We start from the raw sequence: 20612 nt of genomic DNA, 5'->3' as shown, positions 1-20612 counted from the left end.
GGATTTTACTGTGCACACGATAATATGTTTTTAAATATTTCTATGCGGTCTGGTAAAACGTTGATATATTTGTAATCGAATGATTGTTGTATAAATTAATATTTGAATAATAATATTTAAATGTTCATCCGTGTGAAAACTCGACATTTTATAATGAACATTATTTTTCGGTACTCGTATTCGACATTTAATTATTTTAATCTTGAAAACGTAGTAGGTAGGGTAAGTTTACACATTTTAAGTTTGTATGCAATTATTTCGTAAAATGGAATAATTATAGACAGTTATTATAATAATAGTATTATATAAAACACCTTCCTGTATTATTTAATATTAGTTAATTAAGTTTAGCAAAATTATGTTAAATTAAAGGAATAATTATTTTAGTATCTTAAGTTTGTATTCCTAAACATATTAATGAGTACCATGTGTATGTTGCGTTATTTTTAAAACATTTCATAATTATTAATTGCATTGTACAAAATTACAGGATGGTCCATTTTACTAATTATCAGAGTTGATTTTTTGTGTACACCATAAATGAATACTCAGTGAGTCACTGAATTTTCCAAAAATTTAGCGTTTTAAAAAAAAGCTTTAATAACTAAGTAAGCAAATTGAAAAAAAAAACAATATAAAAACACAATTTTGACTTGTTAGTTGACAATAATACACTAAACTACCAACTGAAGCAAATGCAAGAAATTATATTGAATATTATATTATTTCATATTTGTGTGATCAAATAAATAATACAAAAAAGTGCGCCAACTAATATCGATTGAACTTTGAAGAAACTCAGATAATATGTTACATTACCTTACATTTTGTTAAATCTGAAATCATATAGATAAACTAAATATATATTTCTCATTAATTGTTTCGTAAGGATTATGGTTTACTTAAAAATAAATAATTAGGTACTTAATTTCTTAAAAACTCGTGCCAATAAATTAATTGCAAACATGTATATTCTGTTACGTTCTTCTAAAAACATATCATACATAGCATACACTATAAAAGGGGAAGTCAATGTGTATGTATATGTTGATACAGATGAGTAGCAAACCACAGTTTTGCCAAAAATGTAATGTTGTAATAAAATCACTTCAATAATAATTATCTAAGAACATTTTATTTTATCAAAAAACATATTATATCCATTTATTAGTTTTAATATTATAGTTTGCTTCAAGGACCGAGGTACACCGATTTATAATGATAATCTTTATTGGCGGAAATTAATTCCAATGTACAATACATTCAATCACACTATAGTCTACTTACATTTATAATCGTTTATGATAGGTACTAATAATAGGCTCATAATACATCAATATTATTGATAATACATAATTAATATTATGTGGCATAGTCAATAGTAATATAATAATAACGAAGTCAATCACTTGTTCTTTTTTTTTTATATTTATTAAGTATTCCTGACCGTCAGGTAACTTTTTAATTAGTTTTTTTTTTGAGGCTTTACAATTTATAATACATAAAATTATTTACAAAAATTTACATTGACTTATAAAATTGTACTTATAAAAGAACAATAAGGATGATAATATAGGCATAATATTTATTTATTTTTTAAAATTAATGTTGTTAAGTGAGGACATTATTGGGACAGTCAACCTCTTAAATTACTCAAAATGATGTTGGCATTTGGCACATGTATCATACACATAGTCTGTGTATAAAATCATCTCTGTTGAACAATTCGGGCAACGAATCCTCATCGCAGCCGTCTAAAAATGAATAATTACATTACATACAAATACAATCAATCGATATGAACACGTTATAGTAGTATAATATCAATATATATATAAGGTAATAGGTTTGATATAAATTAATATTTTGCGCACAGTTACCTAATAGTAATTAATTATTATTATAACTAGAAAATCTATAGTAAATATTATCGTAAATATTTATACGTTTGATGGTTAAGCTCTTGCCTCCCGCCAATGTGTCTGCATCTCTATATTATGTATATGTATGGGTATATGCGTGTAAAATGTGTATGTGTGTATGCATGTATGTATGTATGTATGTATGTATGTATGTATATAGTATATATATATGTGAAAAGTGTTGTCTGTGTCTGTGTAATCATTAAATAAATTATTACAATAATTTTTACATTATCCCGAATCTGGAGCCTTCCTAAACTGCCACAGATATAGTACAGGTATTGCAGCAATTAACGGGGACATTTTATCGTCAGATTAAGAATTTAAGATGAGTGTATTTACGTCATTGCTCTGTAGCATTTCACATTTCCACCTAAGTAATTTTCTCAAGTCGATTATAACCATCCAATAGGTACCCATCCTATCTTGCCTTCACATCGCGCAATACTTTCAAATATAGAAATAAGAGTGAAATACACAATTATTAGCTATATATATCTAAATATGTATTATAATGATATCGATGATAAAAATAGTGTAGAATTCGTTGTTAAATATAATACACACCATTGATCTATAAGCCCTAACCGCGCCCAGACAGCATTTTGTAATGATAATATTATAATATTATTATAATAACATTATAATACTAATATTATAATAAATTATAAATTATATGAATAATATTTTTGAACAAAAAATTGCTGTCTGGGTGCGATTTTCGTATTTTCTCTTAGTTAGGTAAAAATGTTACCAAAGAATTCTCGATGACATTATCACCATCTGTGTGGTTTCCGCTGCTACTAGTGCTACTGTCGCAGCTGCTACTGTCACTGCTACTGTCACTGCTACTGTCTTCGGCTTCCCCGACACCGTCAGTCGATGTTTCCGAGTTTGCCTAATAGAATTTAAGTTTTAAATATTAAATTAGACAAGTGAATCAAAAGGAGCCTGGAGCTACTGTAGGTACTATTGTAATCACTGGGGTTAGTCAGAAGCTAAGACTTCAAAACAAAAAAAATACATACCTTAACCAATACTTTGGTCTGGTGCTGGATAGGAAGATGAAGTCCTCCTATGTCCACGCGGTATTTATCTGCAACATTATTAAGAACATGATATTATTAAATATTTATATCATATTAAAGGAAAACACAATGACGTATTATTATGATCAAAACTCCGCAAACGTTGTGTTATACATTTTAGACAATTAGATATTTCGGTTGATTCTCTGTTGATTTTCAAACTTATTCAATGGGAATGATATGTATTCCGACCATCAAGAATTTCGTATCATCGTAGTTTGAGTTGTGAAAATAAATGTACGGAACGAAAAGGATGCATCCAAATTGAGTCTTGAATTTAAAATTGTCATAATATTTGGCTCCGGAATTATTTTAGGTATTACACTAGTTTGGTCCCTAATGTTTTTTGGTGTGTACTACACTTTTCTAACATTTTCCTTCCCATTTTAACAGACTTAGGACTGTCTATGATGTATTTAAACCAAACGAGTCACCGAGTTTTGTAATGCAACTATTATAATTTATAAACATCAAACTGTCTCACTGTACCTACACGTAGCGTCCACCGGTAGGTTTTTCTGTAAACAATTTCTAAGAAATTATCATATTTTAACAGTTCTTTTTTTTTCTTCATATTTTAGTTTCCCATTGTCGGTTCACTTTTCTGTGCCCTGGCGACTAGCATAATACATCTATAGCAATAGGAGTTCATTAAGTACGGTAATCCGTGTGCGAGCATATTTACCACAAAACCACATATCTTATATCCACATAATATTATATAATATTGCGTACAGGCGAGCGGAAAGCGAGCTCGCGTGAGTGTTATATCACATTATATTATGTATATATTGTACGTGTTTTGTCGAACGCGATTTACACCAAACGAAAACAACCGATGTACAAAATATAATAATATTATGTATTCCAAACTCGGCTCTCGCGTGGTCCATATTATAATATTATATCTACCTTTACCTGTTGCGCATTAAACAATATTGTTAAGAAGTTTCCAAAGACGAAGAAAAAAAACATACGCGCGGACTTCAAAATGTTGCAGTGGTTTGCTGCGAAATATCGCTGTTCTCAATCGCGTTTTTAGTACAATCTCCTACATAATATAATTAGTTTATATTGCTATGGAATAAGTATATATATCACGATAACGTTATCATGTTGTACAGTTTTATCTGAATAACAGTGATAGATTTATTCGACAGCATTAATATACTACAATCATCAAGACCAAACTATTTGTAAAATAAAATACTATAATACATTTTATATGTATATACAATAGGTATACATAATAATATATGAATTCTGCGGCACCGAGAAAGTGGTAAACCCAATCCACTCAAAGGTTTAAAATCATTGATTTAGACTTTACTATGTTGCTCTTCCCATTTCGTAAAAATATTCTTCTTTCTTTTGGATTTTTAATAAAAAAAAAAATATTCTTATTTCGGGCGCGTGTACACTTTTGCAAAAATACGTGCTCTCATATAATATAGGTAGGTAATAGTAGAATATCACATACGACCATAAAATGTGAACATAATATTATAACCAATGTTATTATTTTTCAAGCGTTTTTAATTAAATCAAAATTAGTAAAAATACTGTAATAAACGATAGTATAATCTCAAAAATATTGTATTTTAATTAATTTTAATTTTCAAAAGCATTTTACCAAAAATGTATTTATTATATCACACCGGTGGTGAATCTGACGGGTGGCTTAACATAATACTATTAACGGATTAACGATTATTAACACAAACGTGGTTTTGATTTTTCGTTACTAGTCTGGAATTGATTTTTATAATTTATTTAATAAATTCTATTAATATTTATTATTATTATTTTATTAACCAGACAGCAAAGCAATACTTTTGAAAACTTGCACATTTTGTCTAAGTGCTGCGTGATTATTACATTAAACATATTTAAATTTATTTTCAGACTATTATAACTACGTTATATCTTCACAGCCAGTGTAATTTTAAAATCATTTTTATTTAAATTTTTTTCGCAATTCTAATTTAAGCTTTATATTTTATTTAATTTACAGGTTACACGATTTTCAACAGTATTATTATTGTTATTAAGCGTTTCGATGCGTTCGTTTTTTTTTTTTATTTTTAATAGTTTAATAACACGTCTGTGCTTACGGAGTATAATTTAAACGGTGAATATTAGCTGAAGTAATGGCTTATCCTTATGAAGGAGCAACGTCAATTCGTCGAGGGCAATTTGCTGATTATATCGACATAATAAGTTAATGACATCTTCAGCGGTTAGTCCCTCTTTTTTTTCTCCTTAATAAACTAACTCACGGCAAGTTTAAACTGGGCCCGGAGATTTGATCTTTTAGCACATTTTCTGTTCTCAACCAATTATTTATCCGTCTCCTTATAATATGTAGTCGAGTCAAAACACTGTGATCGACGAATCCGATTATAAGGAAATAACGATATGGTTTGTATGTTCCATTACAATATTAAAATGTTTTCTACTTATATAACAACATAATCCGTTAAGTTTTAATCGCCGCTAATTTGTCAGCGGATTGGATAATATCTTGTAAGTAATATAAAAATATGTACCGGGTATACATTAAATGGATTATAAAAACGTTTGTAGACAATAAGTTAGTAAAACTTTTATTGTACGATTATAAAGTATTTTCGCAAAAGTTATATAGGCACTCGCGTGTGCATTTCCCTCGGAGTATATTACACGGCTGGCAAATAAACAACTACACCGATTCCTATAAAATACATTTATAAAGATATTATCGTAAAGTGTGAAATGTTTTTATAAAACATTAGTGCATTTCACATGGCTATACAATGTAAGTGGATGTTTTAGAAAAAAAGAAAAAATACTTTTATATTTATAATAATATTATATTGTTGTAATGTTAGCTCCCAATAGCACGAATTATAATGTTATAATTAAAGACCGGATTTATATTCTCTTAAAATACCTTAAATATGATGCTAATATTCTCGAAAAAAACCTTAAAATATTCTCATTATATTCTCTTAACAATTTAAAAAATATGCTGAAATATGCAAAATATACAAAAAAAAAGCAAAAATATGCAAAAATAATCAATAAACATCATTATATTTACTTTAATATGCATTTAAAATTTTTTTTTTTCAATTTTATATTAATAGTGAGTTAATTATTAGGTATTTAAAGTTTCGTATTCTAATGGAATATTATTGCACTTTAGTAAGAGTTGGAAATGATAAAATAAAAAATTGTAAATGTTCAAAAAAATTTTTCCTGGGTACCGTAATATTAAAATTAAAAATAAATACAAATTTTTTCTCACAATTTACGAAATATTCCAAAATATGCTAAATGAGTTAAATATTCTCTAACCCATAAAATATTCTCAAATATGCAAAAAAAACTTTTTTCTATGCATTCAGAATTGAACAAATCATCCACATTTTTTACTCTCATAAGACTGCATAGACCCAGTAACGATATGTAAAAACATATAAATCCGGTCTTTAGTTATAATATTTCGTCCGTCTCATTATCTTAATTTATTTTAAGTAAAGTGAACCTTAAACGTTATCACTATCAGTTCAAAAAATACGACATACCTTTCAGGTAATATTTTAAAATTTTTTTTCCAAAGAAAAACCCTTTATATTGTTGTACTGTGTTATTATTAACGATAAAGAACATTAAAATAACAATATGTACGTAGTGCGTACACAAATTCTTTCCGCTTTTGATCAAAACTGTGTATTGTATACGCATCGTTGAAACAACGGTTAGTATAGGTATCTACTTCATTCTATAACTAAAACAAAAATTCTTATAATCATAAAATACGGTTTTAAATTTTAAAAAAATAATACGTTTGGCTTTGGTAGTATCTTGCATCATATATTTTAATATTATACTATATTTATTTGACTCATATTTTCAGAATACCTCTATATGTATATATATTCTGTATATACTCGTTTCAAAGATTCTATTCGGTACCTATAATATTATTATGTTCATAAATTTATCGTTATAGAAAAAAATAGCACGATAATCAGATAATTCTAGAGTAGTGTTGTTTTGTTTAGAGATTTAGTGTTTTTCGTTGTTGTTCGACTTTCAAAGTGTACAATTATAAAACAATTTCCATAGTTTTAATCACATCGCATAGCAGTACCTGCAATAACAATTAAATCTATCGAATAAACGAGTAAATAATAATACCACGCCCGGAGGTGATTTGATAATATTCGTTCTGAGATATTATAAGCGTTATTATAATATATAAATATATAAAAAAAAAATCGAAGACGACGTGGAGGGCGTGGAGGTGTTATTTAAAAGTTATAATATTATTATGTACCATATTACCCCATACGAATATTATATATATAATATATGTACCTATATTATATTATAATATACTAGCGCGAGTGTATGTCATTATTATTATTACTTTTTTTATTGCTCTCTATAAGGTTTAACTTATTTTTCGTTTATATTCGTACCCATATTATATATTTACCTATACGCATTATATATATTGGAGGCACACATATTATACACTCATAGATAATAAATATTTTCTTCGGCCATTACGCCGGGTTACCTCGGCTATAATTTCGTCGGTTTAGCGCGGTCGTGTGTGCACGTATGTGTGTGGGTGTGTTTTTAAAAATAAAAATATATATAGGTATATAATAATATTATTCGTATGAAACACGTTCGCAGAACCAGAAAGTAAAGTTCAATATATCGAAAAGGATCTATATAATAATAGTATGTGCCCTTTGCCCGGGCACCGGCTAGCCGTCATCCGACCGGGAAATATCGCAAATCATCGAGGACGCTGGCCGGTCGCCCGGTCGTATCGTTTAAATTATTAACACGGCGAATTGGGGGGGGGGGGGGTAAGCACCGTACCTACCACCACCACCCGAGCGACTACGACGGGACTTCTCCGAAAGAGGGTGAAAACCTTTCGGACCCGGTGTATTTCACTCGGCGACCCACCACCGGACCTGCACCCTCAGCGGTCTGCTTTTTGCCAACACACACATATCATGATATTAATATACACCGACGCCGATTTTTCTATTGAAAACCGCACCATTATCGACCTATATATTGAGCACGAATCGGCCGTATAACAGGTAATAATGTTACGTAGGTATACAATACTAGTGCTGCAGCTGGATAACTCGACGTCCCGAATCCTGCTGCATAGTGAAGTTGATTTTACACATTACCGTGTCGTCCATAATATATTTTATTCAATAACATTATTTTTGTAGAAATGTTTAGGACATGGTTAGGGGTTGGGCAGTGTGACCTTTGATAATTTAAAGTTTTAAACATCGAGTATAACCATTTTACCTCTGTAAGTGAACGTTGATAAGTTGAATTTTACTGCCGTAACATGTGGTACTTACATTAAAAAGATATTTTTCACAGCATTCGGTCATTATTGGAACATTCAGATTTTAAAACGACATGTTAAATAATTATTGACGACACGATAGAGTGTAGAAGTCACTTACATGGTTTTAGCTGAATAATACCACGCCATGAACAAACCTGGACCTTATAATATTATGAAGTACATTATATCTTATATACAATTTGTTTGCGGTAAATATCGGCGATTTTGTGACAGCAATGCAGTAGATTAGCTGAGTTTTTGTGACATAAAAGTGACATGTAAGTTATTAGCGACATCCATTTCCACCACCCCACTACAACTAACTTCGTCCAAGTCCTAACCAGGCCCACCCTATACCCGTCTATGTACGAGTTTATATTAATTTTATGACGATAATAACAGTTACAACCACAACAACTACAACAAAAATACTTTTATACATCGACGTCATTATATATATATTATAAAACGGTTGTTGCATTACGCGTTGGGTGTTGATGGAATACTACGTAGTTAGAGGAGTTCAGGGAGTTAGTTAGGGGAGTATATACAAAATCCGAAAATATCGTGTCCGAACCCCATTTTAGGCAAACATTTTTTATTGGGCCTATATTTTAGTGGACGAATACATTTCAGTCGGCAGTATTTCAGGTGAAAAATAAAATACGTTTCGGACAAAATATTTATCAGCTAAAAAATGATTAGGTCAAAATATTTTTGACTAAATTGTTTTGAGCTGAAATATTTTCGGGTAAATATTATTTGGTTTAAATATTTTTCGGCTAAAATAGTGTTGGCAACATTATTTTCGGACTTTCTCTAGCTCCTCGTCAACAGTGGTGACCAAGAGGTTACATGATATTATATAATTATATTATTGATAACGCAAATCAATTTTTACTAGAATAATACTCGTAGCGGTGAGGGGAAACTTGTTTAAAACGATCGGATGACCTAACATGGCTAATTATTATTAAAATATTTAAAATTAAAAATATAAAACATTTGAGTTACCCGCCACCTGAGGATCTGCTTCAACTATTTGCATGGCGTCCTGGAATTCATGATTATTTTTAGCGAGCCTTGTTTTTTAAAATAATTAATTAGTAGTTCCGAGTTTACACAAATATTCAGTATAATATTACTATGTTGACTCTGATTGGCCTGATTAGGCTAACCCGACGCGAGGAAACATATGAGCAAATACTATAGATACATGAAATCACTGATCCTAAATGAGTTTTCAGGTGCCTATTCAGGGAACATTTATCAATATACATTTTCCCATACGTGATACATTTATAGAACTTTTTATACATTTAAACACAGTGTAATTGAGCTATGCGTGAAGATCGTCTGATTTTTAGGACATGTCCGACGTATACAGTGGACGCCCCCCCCCCCCCCCCAACACTTCCCTGGATATTAAAAGGCTACTTAGGTACTACCTATTGTATATTATACAAATATAATTATAGTTGAGCCCAGTCGGGGTTTCTGTTGAGTGGTGGCTGTAGTGCGGAGAAAATCGTGGTTGGAATGTCACTAAATATTATCGTCGAAATGCGTCGTTGCGGTCTAACCACGGATTGTAATAATTCCGCAAACAGAAAATTATCTTGTGGTGAAACCGTCGCTAATTCGTATCACTGTCATGTCGCATAATATATCAGCTTATCAACCGCACTGCCGTGTCACGATATGGCCGTTAATTACGCATAATTGTTATGCGTCCAAATTGTACTGGCGCTAATCGTACGTCGGTAACGGGGGTCGGACCATCGGGCAATCTGGTTATTCCCGAAGGGCCGCGTACTGACAGGTTATGGTGGTCGTGCCTGTGGTACTCCGATGTATCAACGACTAGTTATTTGTTTTAGAGACCGTTTTTCTCTTGGTTTTTTTTTTTAGAAACTAAAATATAATAAGTTATAACTGTTGTTGTTTTTGCTTTGGAAAATATGTACCTAATAATTATAATCGTGTGCAAGAAATCAATGATCTCAATCGGGTACCTGACCCGTTATAAAATATAATAATCGTTAATTTATTTAACAATTAGGGCTGTTTGGTGTTTATATATTTTATTTAAGAAAATGTATGTTAGGTAATGCACTTTTTAGTTCTTAAATAATATTTATAATATTATTATAATTGGATGGTACCATTGTACCAACGCTGGATGATTCCCCCTATCTTGTGCTTCATATGTTATTTGTATTATATATATAGTGTTATGTCAGTCATCTAGTTTACTTATTGTGTCATGCAATATATAGATTGTAAATTTTCTAAAATAAAAAAAAAAAATAAAAATATTATAATATTGTAGTATTTCGTGAAAGATATAACTCATATTTTAATATTTTGATTTAATTTCATGATTATTGACTAATGATAGTGATAGGTATTATGATAAATTTAGTCAAACCGTGGTCTATTGTTCTGTCTAGTGGTTTCATTTTTTCATATCTATAGAATTCACCCCACATACGGCCACGTTTTTTGAAGCATTGCATTAAAGGTAGGGGGTAGATTTTTGAAGATCCATTCTATATCAGTAGAAGTGGCGGTGGCGGCAGTGGGCATCGCTGTAGTGCTATGGGGGCTGCGGCTACAGAACAACTTAGAATCTATTACTACTTTCATTGTTACAGCAAGGGTGGCCTCGTTCCGAGTTGCTCGGTCTAACATATTATATAAATATTATTAAAATATTTAGTAATCATTATGTTTTAGATGAAAAAGATATTACTTACTAACTCATATTTTAATATTTTAATTTAATTTCAAAATTATTGACTAACAACTAATAGGTAAGTGATAAGTATTATGATAAATATAGTCAAACTGTGGCCTATTGTTATGCCAAGAGATTTAATTTGTTTTATATCTGTAGAATTCGCTCTACATACGGCCACAATTTTTGAAACATTGCATTAATGTTACATTGGTACGGGGTAGGTTTTCGGGGATCCAGAACCCAATTTCATACTACTAACATTAAGTATATTATACTGTAATTTTATTTATGCCCATACCTGCATATTATACCAAGAAATGAAAAATATAACCATCTTATAATCTTACACATGTTTAGTGTATACATGAACGTCAATCGTAGGTACATCATTTCAAATAACTTACAAATATAATAATAATATATAAGATAAAACGTTATGAAAAAATAATAATAATAATAATAATACGAAAACATGTATTGACTACAACTCAAACGCGCCGTTGCATGTATTTATCTTAGAGATCGTAACTGGGTAAATAAAATATATTTTTGTTGTTTTTATCACGACTTGTATATTTATGTTCTCCTGTAACATTTTCTCTTATCTGTGTGTATGCATGTAAAAAAAAAATACGAAACAAAACGAATGTATAATTATATATACATATTGTATATTATTAGAGAGAGAGAGAGAGAGAGAGATGCCTGTAAGTTAACCGATAACTTATGTGCATTTTTAATGTCAAAGCGAAAATCGAATAAAACGCGTATACGAAAACTTTAATAAGTATTATACACGTCTGGCGAATAAAAAAATTATCTCGGGCACGTAATGATTTTAATTGGATTTTTGGATGAAACACAGTAAAAGTATTAATATCTTTCTTATTATTATTATTTATTTTTTGACTCGTCCGCCGCCGTATACCACTCGAGTTCTACCATCGACGGTCGTAGTGCGTGCCTTAATTTCACGGCCCTGTACGGCGTGTTTAATTAACGTCGGTCGATGCAAAAACGTCGTCGTGTTCGTTTTCTCTCACTCCGTATAATTGTATTATGTGTTATACTGTCCATAATATGTACCACAATTTTATTAATATGTATATTATTATGATGACGGGCGTCGGCCGCCGTGTGGCGTGGTCGGAATCGGTTATTTTTGACGGTTCGCAGCGGGCAGTATATGCATGATTTTCGTGATTATTTTAAGTTTTTGTGGCGAAGAAAAAATGGCGATGAACGGACGCGAAAATTAACGAAAAAATCGTCGGTACAACATAGTATTATTTTAATATAATATTTTGTGGAGACGTGAGCTCGGTTAAATTTGATTATTTTACCGCAGTTGTTAAGCTCGAGTGACACCTTCTTAATTATAAAATATGTTTTTAAATTCTAATGGCTTCTTTGGTAACTTTTATTTAGGTGCTACTTTTACTTATGTACTATTATTTAGTCTACATACGACTGTTTAATATATGTACTGCAGATATAGTGCTGCTGTACTTGATTACAAATTTGTCATGGTTGCCGGTTGGTATATGCATATAGCCATATATAGGCAGTGATTATGGGGAAAAAGTGTTCATATAATATTATGTTTAGGCACACATTTTAAATAGAAGTTTTGAAAAGATAATGAATGCAATTGAACATAGGTAATAGCGAGGTGCCGAGGTATAGGTATTTCGTATGATTTTTTTTCGGAAAAATTGAAAGAAAAATAACAACACCAGCAGAAAACAATGCAATGTTTACCAATTATTAGTTTATCCTAAAACGTTTTACTGCTGTAAATTCCACATCTCTACACTAACACGCAGTAGGCACGATAATTATAACATAATAATAATAATAATAATATTAAGGCCGTCGGGCGAAGGACTCATTGCTGCTGCTGCACCCATTGTCTTTGTGCTCGCATATAATAATATAGACCGGTCGATAGCCCAACGTATAGTCAGACACGCGTCCACGGGAACACGACATTTCGTCAACGCGACCAGAGACTATTATTATTATTATTATGATACACTACCTATTATATTATATAGTCGCGGCAGTTGTATAAGATGCACACACAGTATTATAGGTGTACCTAAATGCACGTAATACATAGGTATTGTGTGTATGTATATATGGGAAAAGAAACCTGAAATGCCGAGCAACCGCAGAAGCGAATATCCCCTCGGGACGGACCAGTTTCTCCGCGCGCCGTATACACATAGTAATAGTAATAATAATAATATATAATATTATAATACGGTGTCAAATATCAGCAGCCTACATCTCGGCACTCTTAATAATTGGCCGAATTTACATTATACACATATTATTATTATTATTATTATTATAACGCATAGGTTAGGTTCCTATACATTTTTTACTCTTTTACCTCCTCCCGTTCTTTTACAAAATATTGTAATAACGATATCAGTAATAATAATAATAATATCGCGTCGGTACACCAGCGTGTGCGCACAGTGTGCACGTTGTATTATTATTATTATTATTATTATTATTATTATTATTGTAAAACATAACACTATTATAATATGATAGTATTATGCCTTTCTACACGCCAAACCCTTCTACACTTAAATTTATCATATCTGTGTGAGTGTGTGTGACGTAGGCAAAAAAAAACCACAAAAACCGCGCTGTCGTCTGCAAGATCTGTACCTATAAGGATGTGATACCTATTTCGGTCGTAATGATCGTTGCCGGGCATCATTATAATAATATTATGCCCACACCCTATAAACTCGATGTCGACGTCATCGTACACCAATGATTTTAATATTAGGGCTGACAATTTTTTATGCGATGTCGATACTTTTCCTAGTATTTTTCTTAGAACGCATCTCTGTGAGTACTTAAAGCTTTATTATTGAGGAACCCGATTAGTTAAATGATTTTTTATTTAGCATTTTTTGACAAATTTCCTTTTTTCTAGTTTTTAGAACATTTTCCACAATTTGTTTTTGAAGCGAACGTAAAAATATCGTAGCACACAATTCTTTATTTCAACGATAACCAGCCGGTGATATAGGTATGCTTATAATGGTGAGATAGTGTCGAACGTGTAGTAGGTATGAAATACTCGTAGGTTGACGATTTCATATCTTAAAATAATTTAAGTGACGAAAATAATAGGTACTTCTAGTTTATTGTCTTGTAACACGTTTCCATTATATAATTTTTTTTAACTCTAAGAAATACATTTTTAATCCATTTTTACAGTGCAAACTGCAAATGTTAAGACTTTCAAGGCATCTATTTTGGAGCACTAAAATCCTAGCTCTAATTATATAATTGTGTATAGTCGAATATAGATGCTGCCAATGACGCACGGTGATCCGTGACTTCAAAGTGGTAAATTGAATATTATATAATATGATGTATAATTCGAGGTGGGTGGGGGAGATGGATGGGATGCATTCAATAGTCTAAAACGGAACACACACACCCTTAATATATTTACCCTACATGACGCATCGGCGCGTTTCCGTACGGCCCGAAGCCGTTCTATTGTGTTGTCGGTACAGGTTATGTTATATGCCGTATACAGGTAAAAAGGTCTTAACAAATAATAATATGACATCGAGTGAAAAACTATTCGGTCGATTCGGATATCGTTATAAGTGTGTATATTTGAATGCGCCTGCGTTGCCGTGTGTGTGTGTGTGTGTGTGTGTGTGTGTGTGCGTATAAAACCAGCAGATAGATTAAAACGTTCCGAGTAATTATTATCTTATTTGTCGGTCGCTAACGAGCTGCGCGGGCCGTCGGGTGTATGAACACGAGCGGACGAAACGAACGAGTAAAAAAACCACGAGAACAAAAATGATATCGTAACCCGTTTAAAATATATTATATTATACGGCATGCGTAAACAGCTCGGGGGACACGATAATAATAATAATATTACGTATCCCGGTGGTGGAGATATACGATACCGGGGGCGGCGCCGTTTGATAGCGGGTTATTATGTCAGTCGTGCGTCGTTAAAAAAAACTTATACGTATTTATCTAGGCCGTTTTGTTTTGCTGTTTAAATATCATGTTTTTTTTCGCCGCGTTATTGTGTTTTATTTCCACTCGACTACCCAACTTGTACGCATAGTAATATAGTATTATAGTAAATAAGTATAATCCAATGGTATTGAGTAGGTAGGTATAATTTTAGTCGGAAGTCATTATCCTTCAACTAGTCCTCGAGTACAGTTAACTCGTCAATATTTGCTAACGGAAATTGATTGAAATATGCATTTTCAATTAAATAATCATTGTTGGTCTGCAATGATGAAGATAATTAATCATTATTTGAGTTTTTCATAATATCATTTAACGTATTTTCAATTCTGTCGAGTTTTTTTGTATTTTCCCTAGTTTCATAATTCATATTATTTGTCATTGTCCGAAAAATATATGCACAATTAATATTAAAACATATAAAGTATAAAATGTATATAGGTACCTATATAATATTTAGGAACATGTATAAATATGTAAAATGTATTAGGTAACTCTGATTTTTACATATCTGACGCGGTATCACGTGTAATGAACTTATACGTTATGCTCGCACAATACGTTATAATTATAATACATATAGGAGTTTCACGATTCACATAAGTGGTTCCACAACTCACAAAAGTAAAAATATAATATTTTATCTTTCCAATTCATATAAGAGGCACAGAATTATATGAAAAACAATTTTTTGACTCTAGATACTGTCTATTCAACTGGTATGTTGAGTGCTAGAATATAACTCAATTTTCAAATTTTTGCTTGGTACCTACTTAATATTTTTAGAAGACAATAATTTCATAAATCGTTTTGATGCACATTTACTCAGGAGTTACATAATGATTTCTCAATAAAAATAATCGACAAACTAAAACAAGTTATATGCATCGTGCTTATTAGTTATTATAATTGTGTACCTATTTACAATGTAAAATCGATATCCAATAATTAAATGTACATGCGTGTTTTAGTTGGTGAAAAAAAAATGTAAAACGTGTTTGTACTCATCGTGTGCAGTGTGCTATAGTATAGTATGCTTTAAGGAGATTGATTTTTATTAGAGATTTTTAAAATAATATTTTCCTTCTTAAAACGTCATGATGTAAATACCCATTTGACATTATAAGAGAATATAGTATGACGTGAGTATAACAATAACGATATATATTATATCACAACTTGGACACACGTGTCAAGTCCTAAGCTCCTAATTTGTTGAAATATTTATATCATAATATAATATTGTATAGGTACGGGACTTTAACGCACGTACAGACGTTTTTTTAGCTGTGTTTAAAATCGAACATTATACAGATTACCGGTTACCCACATTAATTATAATTATATCGTTGAAATTTTCGGTAAACTTGTTATATAATGCAAAATGCAAATTGGTATTCAATAATTACGACGTACTAATTAAGTATTAGGGTGATTGTAAACTCGGCCACGTGAAAAAAAATGTTCAAAAGGCCTACTGTAAACTCAGCCTGTGTTTATTTCAGGTAAAAATTATTTAGGTGTAAACTCGGCCCGGGTTTTTTCCAGATAAAAATTACGTAAATAAAAAATATACATATAATATTTTTGAGAACCATTTACTTAGAGGACACCATTGGGAGGCGATTCTCATTATCCTTCAGAAAATTATTTTCATTTTCATATTATTATTCATAGTATGAAATTCGTTATATAAATATAAAATTGTGTAAACATTTAAGTAATATGGTTCAGTATAAAAAAAATAAGTAAAATATATTTGCAGATTATTATGTCGTGCTTATTATATTTTATTGGTCAAAATTATCGGGCCGTTTTTAAAATCTACCTAAAACTCCCGGGCCGAGTTTACAACAAAAAAGATCCCAATTTACATTTGCCCATATCCCTATAGGTGCAATGATCCCAATGGCTTTATCGAACTCTCGAAATGCCAATACTTCATTAACCAGTATGTATATTAAATATATTATATTACCTGTTATTATCATATTGAAACCACGCCTACCTTAAGATATTTTTCTAACGAAGACTGTCGATTGTGTCCCAAACTCAGGTAAACCATTCCCCCACACGGTCGATAGATTGCAAAAAAAAATGGTCAACCTCATATATATGGCCACTATAATATGGCGTGAAGATCTATTTAAACACGAATTTATTTTTACTTGATTAGCTTACGAAAATTTGATATAAAACATATTTGTCATTGACACCTAATTTTAAATATTATATCTGTAAATTGTTTGCTAATAACGCTGAGCTTGGGAGTTGTACAAATAAGAAATGCTTATTTTATTTTAAGACGATTGGAACGGAGTTATTTTAAAATTAAAGTTTTTTATGTCGTTAAAGTTTTAATAGTAGTTAGTAGTTACCTACTTTTAACTACCTAATGTAATAAATATTATTCATATTATTATAAATTCATAATCATAATTTATTTAATAAATCTTAAATAAATTTTTAAGGAATCGATGATTTAACAACTATATAATTACTTAATTTATCGATCCATATAACAACGAATATAAGTATGAAAGTCATATTAAAATAGTGTAATTGATTATTATTGTTTAATATTATTTTTTTTTTTTTTATTGATCTTACGCTTCGGCAACTATGGCCATTAGCTATAGTGGTTTGTTTGTGGGTTGTTAGTGTCGGTAGGGGAAGGAACACGTGTGTGTTGGGTTTTGGCAGAATTTTTGATTGGGCACCTGTAAGTATCTGCCATGCCCGGGTGGGGGATGGCGGCACTTGTTCTCCAGACACCGTGACTTGCACGGAGAAAAATGCCGCCCGGTGGTCGAGGATCGAACTCGGCCCGGCTGTGCCGAATCCGTCGCGTTAGACCACTCGGCCACCTCGTCCCCCTTAATACTATTATACCCACAATAGGACGCAATCGGAACATAAAAAATGCAAAAATAAATATTTTACCTATCCGCATATAAAATATATTATTTATCATATTGTTATTGTAACATTGTAAAACAATTAAAATTGACACATATACGTAATAATACAACTAAAAAAATACGCAACTTTATACTCAGTGTTGACGAACTATCGAGAAACTCTGAATGGTTCGCAGACGATAGACTAGGTATAGAGAAATATAATTGGTACATTACAAAAAATATAATTTAATATTAGATACCCTGCAGATTTTTTTTAATACCTGCATCTTGTTTATACGATTTCTGGCAGTAAAAACTATAATAATTTTTCATCTGCTATCATGGTGCATCGGATCGTGAAAACGTTAAGTTACAAAGTAGATACGAACAATATTTATCGAATCATCATACCGAAAAAATGTCTATCATAACGCATATTATAATTATCTATATCATATACACATATTATGTGTGTGCGTGGGTGTGTGTATCTGCAGCGGCGACGTTTTGTGGCATAAAATACTAAGTGTACATAACTCACAAAAACGACGTTGAAATTAAACGGTCTTGCGATATGGCTCCGGGGCGCTCGTAAAGTCGACGGGTGGGTGGTTTGGATATATGGTGGGACGTGGTGGGGGGGGGGGGGGGTGTCCGTCCGTTCGTCCGTCGTCATAATGATATTATATACGTATACGATTGAAATAATCATCACACGCTCGGAACTCTGCAGCTGCTGATGCTGCTGCTGCTCAGATGTGTTATTACGATTTCCATTAGAAAACAAGGATCAACCGCACACGTACACACCGAATATATATTATAATAATATGCTATTATATGCACGCGCTCTTGCTGGTATCGGATCGGATTATCACGACGGACGGGCGCGCACACGAGTTCCTCTCCACCTCTCGCTCTGTTGTACACGCGTTTATTATTGTTATCAAAAGAAAGCCGAGAAAAATAACGCGCCCCCTTTTTTTTTCGTTTAATATTCGGATAAGACACGATTTCACGGGCACAGCATTTAGCACTTTAGATCAAACTCTAATTTTAGACATTTGTATAATATGTATGCTCGAGAAGTTTATTTTCGAATAATTAGTTTATTATAAATTTAAGAATGTTCCGCTTAAGTGAAATACATTTTTTTAAGTTTTTTTTCAAATTAATTGATAGCACACATTTTTTTCCGTAAACTGTAAATCAGATGATTTTTTTGATATTGTTGATATCAGTATAAAATAACTGTTACCGAAAACACCTCTCTACCAATACGGGGTACCGCTCCTCCATACATCCCTATTCCCTAATACTCGATCTCGAAAAATACCACCCCACAGATTTCACAGATTGTTGCGTGCATTTTCCGTTTACTATTAATTATTAATGGTGTGAGACGTACCCGCAGCGATAGCGGTAGACAGTGATGTACGCGTTACGATTTGTAAGGTTAGTGGTCATTGGTAGTGGTGTGGTAGCCTTGCAGCAGCTGTTGCACTCACAAACGCCGTCACCAGGGCCCTGACACTTATAAGAATTAACACATACCGTATACCTACAGTAATATTAATATTTGTTATATATTCGGAAATTGTTGTGTTATACATTTGTGTTTCCCTTAAATATAATATATTACATATCATGTGTGGCCTAATACTCAGCTAATAAATGTTATTACGTCATATATCACGAAGCCGATGGACACATTTGACCAATTACTAAACACCCGTTTTTTCTTCTTATAATATATCTTACCCCTATTTTCGGTATAGGACTTACTTTGCTGCGGTAGTGACGGTGGCGTGTAGTTAGTCTCTGTGACTGCGCTTGTGGATTCCCGATCTTGTGTGAATGTTACAGCAGGAGTGGCCTCGGTGTACGGCACAACTGGTTCATCGTGTGATGTATCGGTGGAAGTTGCTTGGTCTGAGGTATTATATAAATATTATTAAACTATTTAGTAGGTAATCATTATGTTTAAGATGGAATAAATATTACTTACCACAGTTTAATAATGGCCTTTTGTGTACTTGCATAGCTCTTTGCATCTGTATACTACCTCTAGTGAAGCCTATTGTTTTAAATAATTTATTTAATAACTCTGAGTAAATTAAAATATATGCTGTGTTATTACCGTGAGCTTTTTTTATGTGTGAATATAGGTTGTTTTTTTGGGTGTATCTCCTTGAACATACTCCGCATTTAATCTTTGTGGTGGAATCATGCTTTAACATATGTACTCTCAGACATATTTTTTTTCTATAAAATTTGCCACAGATAAAACACTTAAATTCATCCATTTTTAAAAAAATTAACACACAAAGCTTAAAAAATAAAACGTAAATGTATATAAATCTGATAGCAGCGTTTTATACAGTTGCTCTCTAAAGACTGTTTGACCGTCCTTTTATTGTAAACAACATGCTGGCCGGTGGCGGACCCTCGTTGCTTTTATTTTATTACATAGTAAAAAAAAGTAGTGGGAGTAACAATGATTGAATAGTATTAGGAAAAAATGCACATATTCGG

At 31.7% G+C, this 20612-nt stretch overlaps 2 protein-coding genes across 3 annotated transcripts in view; one reads left to right on the top strand and one right to left on the bottom strand.

The window, feature by feature from the left end:
• The window catches only part of LOC132951576 (monocarboxylate transporter 2), a 172860-nt gene that overhangs the window by 101635 nt on the left and 50613 nt on the right, over positions 1-20612 (top strand). The window lies entirely within an intron of this gene.
• On the bottom strand, positions 435-20523 carry LOC132951577 (homeotic protein spalt-major-like). Its single transcript, XM_061023349.1, has 6 exons — positions 20218-20523; positions 20086-20154; positions 19863-20009; positions 2951-3018; positions 2677-2820; positions 435-1754 (listed from the first exon to the last, which is right to left on the bottom strand). The coding sequence occupies exons 1-6, from the start codon at positions 20381-20383 to the stop codon at positions 1650-1652; spliced, it is 699 nt and encodes a 232-aa protein (XP_060879332.1). The 5' UTR covers positions 20384-20523; the 3' UTR covers positions 435-1649.

Source organism: Metopolophium dirhodum, chromosome 9 (genome assembly GCF_019925205.1).
Source record: "Metopolophium dirhodum isolate CAU chromosome 9, ASM1992520v1, whole genome shotgun sequence".
Lineage (NCBI taxonomy): Eukaryota > Metazoa > Arthropoda > Insecta > Hemiptera > Aphididae > Metopolophium > Metopolophium dirhodum.
This window is presented reverse-complemented; position numbering and strand designations above follow the sequence as displayed.

Excerpts from the sequence above, each read along its gene's own strand:
- LOC132951577 (XM_061023349.1), bottom strand. The coding sequence starts at position 20,383 with ATGGATGAATTTAAGTGTTTTATCTGTGGCAAATTTTATAGAAAAAAA. Across the intron at positions 20,010-20,085 it reads AAGGCCATTATTAAACTGTG|ACCAAGCAACTTCCACCGAT; the intron begins GTAAGTAATATT and ends ATAATACCTCAG. Across the intron at positions 3,019-19,862 it reads ACCGTCACTACCGCAGCAAA|ATAAATACCGCGTGGACATA; the intron begins GTAAGTCCTATA and ends ATAATGTTGCAG.